This window comes from Leptinotarsa decemlineata, unplaced genomic scaffold, assembly GCF_025532065.1.
Source record: "Leptinotarsa decemlineata unplaced genomic scaffold, Ldec_3_MD MMD2_tig00001064_RagTag_RagTag, whole genome shotgun sequence".
Lineage (NCBI taxonomy): Eukaryota > Metazoa > Arthropoda > Insecta > Coleoptera > Chrysomelidae > Leptinotarsa > Leptinotarsa decemlineata.
In genome coordinates this window covers 14,087,482-14,091,062 of record NW_027412558.1, presented here as the reverse complement: position 1 = coordinate 14,091,062, position 3,581 = coordinate 14,087,482, and the positions used below count along the sequence as shown (strand labels likewise).

The 3,581-nt window shown below is 38.2% G+C and overlaps 1 protein-coding gene across 1 annotated transcript; it reads left to right on the top strand.

Annotated features, from left to right (window-relative positions):
- The first annotated feature begins 1,185 nt into the window (after positions 1–1,185).
- LOC111512775 (uncharacterized) lies at positions 1,186–3,358 on the top strand. Its single transcript, XM_023168926.2, has 2 exons — positions 1,186–1,413; positions 2,605–3,358. The coding sequence occupies exons 1-2, from the start codon at positions 1,269–1,271 to the stop codon at positions 3,240–3,242; spliced, it is 783 nt and encodes a 260-aa protein (XP_023024694.2). The 5' UTR covers positions 1,186–1,268; the 3' UTR covers positions 3,243–3,358.
- Positions 3,359–3,581: the final 223 nt, after the last annotated feature.

The window sequence follows — 3,581 nt, the reverse complement described above, 5'->3', positions numbered from 1 at the left end:
TGGAATGCTACTCAGCACTGAACAAATTAAAGTGGCCTTTTCAAATCAAAATACAGTTGGGAAGCAATTTTTCTCGAAACAAAAAACAAAAACATCACAAGAAATACAATCCAATATAGTGTTCAAATTGAACTGTGGAAGCTGTCACAAATGCTATGTTGGTCAAACCGGACGGGATCTTAAATTACGAGTTTCAGAACACATGAGAGACTCGAAACTGAATATAAAAAACCCTACAGCTCTCGTTGGCATGAAAAAGTATATGGACACATTTTTGATTTTGATCATCCAACATATTTATCCGAAAGACTTTTGAGCGAAATGATACATATTCTCAAATGAGATAGTGTTAACACTAGAAGAGATGTCGATGGCCTTAATACTGCATATTTCAATTTGATAAGTATATACCTTAATAATTAACCTTTTTTAAAACAACGATGAAAATAAAATAAACACAACAATAAAAATTAATTGGCGCTCCGGGGCGACTTCAATGATTCCAGTGGCGCATTTGCTTTTTCAGCTGCAGGAAAACCCGGAAAAACCTGCAGCACCACATCATCTGAAGATCTTGATCTAACAATGCCATTGATTAAAAAACAGACACCACCTTATCATAATCACAGTTAAAGCCATTCGTTTGTTTTATGTCATTTTGTGTTGGTGTTGTCTCGGAAATTTGGTTGTTGCAATGTTTTTTATTTGTTTTTAAATATGTATCTGACATGGCTTTGGTTTTTTAAAAAGAAATATTATCAACACGAAAAAACTACTTTTCGGTAAGTAATTTGATTAAGAACTTATTATTTCTTGGGAGATTGAAATTATAATAATTGTATAAGTTTTGTAAAAGGTAGGTTTATGAAAATTCATTGTTATAGAGCCCTGAAGAAGTATTTAATTGAATTCGAAACGTCTGCAAGAAAATGTTGGTTTTTTTAAAGAAAACATTGATCATGTTACCCAACCAACCTTTTTTCAGATGAATACAAATTCTCATTCGGTGTTCTAAATCAAATCTTGGCTTTATTACATACCGCTTACAAGGTTTCAATCTTATATATGTCGTCTTAGGCACTACTCACACGGGGATATTCAAGTCGCGAAACGACTAAGATACGCAGCGGCTCGGAGACCCAGCAAGTGTTTTTATACGTTGCTGCTCAGATGGGGAAATTCCAGTATCGAAGGCTTGGCAACGTCACGACGCAGAGACACGGCGACTCGGCTTGCCAGTCTCCTAGTCCCTCAGTTGCGTGATCGCGATGAGCGAGCAAGCGTTCAACGTAAAGTTTGTCGGCGAAGTGGAGAAGTTTCCTGTGCTTTATAATTATAGACTGAAAGAATATTCCAGAAAAGATGTTACGGAAAAGGCGTGGAATGAAGTAGCCAAGAATGTTAATCTATCAAGTAAGTTCCACCTTTTTGTTAAAATGAATACATGTATTTTATGAACCCATAGAACAATATAGGTATATTATTTTAGGTACTTTAGAGAATACAATGAAATTCCTCTCATGAAATGAGATGAAGAGTAAAATGATGCACATTCAAACAATTAAAAATTTCCATTGCCATGGGGGGGAAGCACGTGGCGTTAGAAAATAGTTTGCTAAATAGTTCCTCACATCATAAGCAGTGGACCGAGAATGAAGTATAATGTCTCTCCTTGAAGGGACAAGAGTAGTAGAAGTGGTGAAGTTTTGTTGTGGTTCATCACTATGATATTGAATACCTTCACATCTACGAATGAAATTATGCAGAATGCACACTGATTTAATTATGTCAACGACTCTCTGCGTGGTTCGGGAACGAATAGAACTGCTCATGACTTGAAATTTTTTTGTCATCAATCCAAAAACGCATTCCACACATTTCCTTCCTCTACTCAGTCTGTAGTTAAAAATTCTTTTTGTGTTATCAAGAGTTCTTTGAGGGTAGGGCCGCATCAGGTACCTTGCTAATGGAAATGCTTCATCACCAACAAAGTAGTACGGGAAGTCACACTCATTTTCATCAACAGGTAGTCTTGAAGGTGATGGCAAGTGTGATAGGCCACTTGTAATCCACTGTTTGGTAACTGATGCACGAAATATTCCTCCATCGCTATTTCTGCCTGCATAACCAGTTTCAATGGTGGTTAAAAAACCATCGGCATCACTACATGCCAGTAGTACAATGGAATGATACTGTTTATAGTTGAAATTGGTAGAACCTGTCCCAGGTAATTTTTCGATGCGGATGTGCTTCCCATCCACTGCTCCCAAGCAATTAGGTAAATTCCACAGTGTGTAGAAACGTTGAGCAATTGTTTTCCATTGCTCTTCGTTTGAAATTGGCATGTAGGTGTGATTCAATACTTACCAAATGAGTTGGGTAGTTTCACGTACGATGTATATAACGGTGCTCTGTCCTCGCTCAAAGTACAATGCCATCGATGTAAAAGTACACCCTGTAGCCAGATACCTGCAAGAGATCGATAATAATGTTCATGTATCTGTAGTTACATAAGATAAAATAATACTTTCAGCATGTTATTCTTATTGGTTATTTATGTTCTAATATTTTTCGGCAGTCCTCATTTTTTAAATTTTTGTTCAGTTGCAGAGTGCAAGGAGAAGTGGAAAAACCTGCGATCAGTTTTTGTACGCCGCTTGAAGCCACCACCGTCAGGTTCAGGAAACACGACAGAACCGTACTATTTGTCAGAGGCGATGCAGTTTACACTTCCCTATATACGAACAGTGGGGAAGCCTGAAGGAAATTTGCCTGAAGTACCCACTGTACCACCATCTAGATCTGACGTGTCTCAACAGTTATCTGAACACCCATCTCAGCAACACCATTTGCCTGAAGAGGAAGAAGATTCACACTCACCACCTCCACCCCCACCCCCTCTTTCCTACAGTCGGTGTGCTTCTCCTCCACTAATTAAACCTCATTGTACACCTTCAACGACTGACTCTGTGAGCACTCCGGCTTTTAAAAATAAACGTAAACAACAGACGCTCACAGATGTTGACAAGTCATTCAAAGATTATATGGACGCCAAAAGGCGAAAACTTGACAATCACGCAAGACATTCTGATGCAAAAAAACTATTTTTTGATAGCTTACTTCCCGAAATCGAGCCACTGACAGAAACCCAAATGAGGGGTTTTAGACGTAGAGTCCTACACCTCATTGATGAGCTGAGGTCAACACAGGACCAGTCTCGAATGGGTTTTTCTTCACCTTAATCATATTCTTCCTCTCCATGTTCCTCGGTACCCATGCACACTTCGCAAACCATACAAACAGCAACGATGGAGGAGATAGGACTGGCTACTTCCCAACAATACTATGACGTAGTCCGCGAGGTATTAGAACCTTCAAATTGATATGTTTATATTTCCCAAAAATTGCAAGAGACAATAATAAAAACATGTACATTGTTAAATAATAACTATAATACGATGTAGCTATTGAATAAATAACATTCCTCGTACTTTGTCACTTTCACTTACCTCAATGTAATAAGAACTCGTTCCTCAGGGCTCACACATTCTCGCATGTTTGTGTTGGTATAATGAATAGCT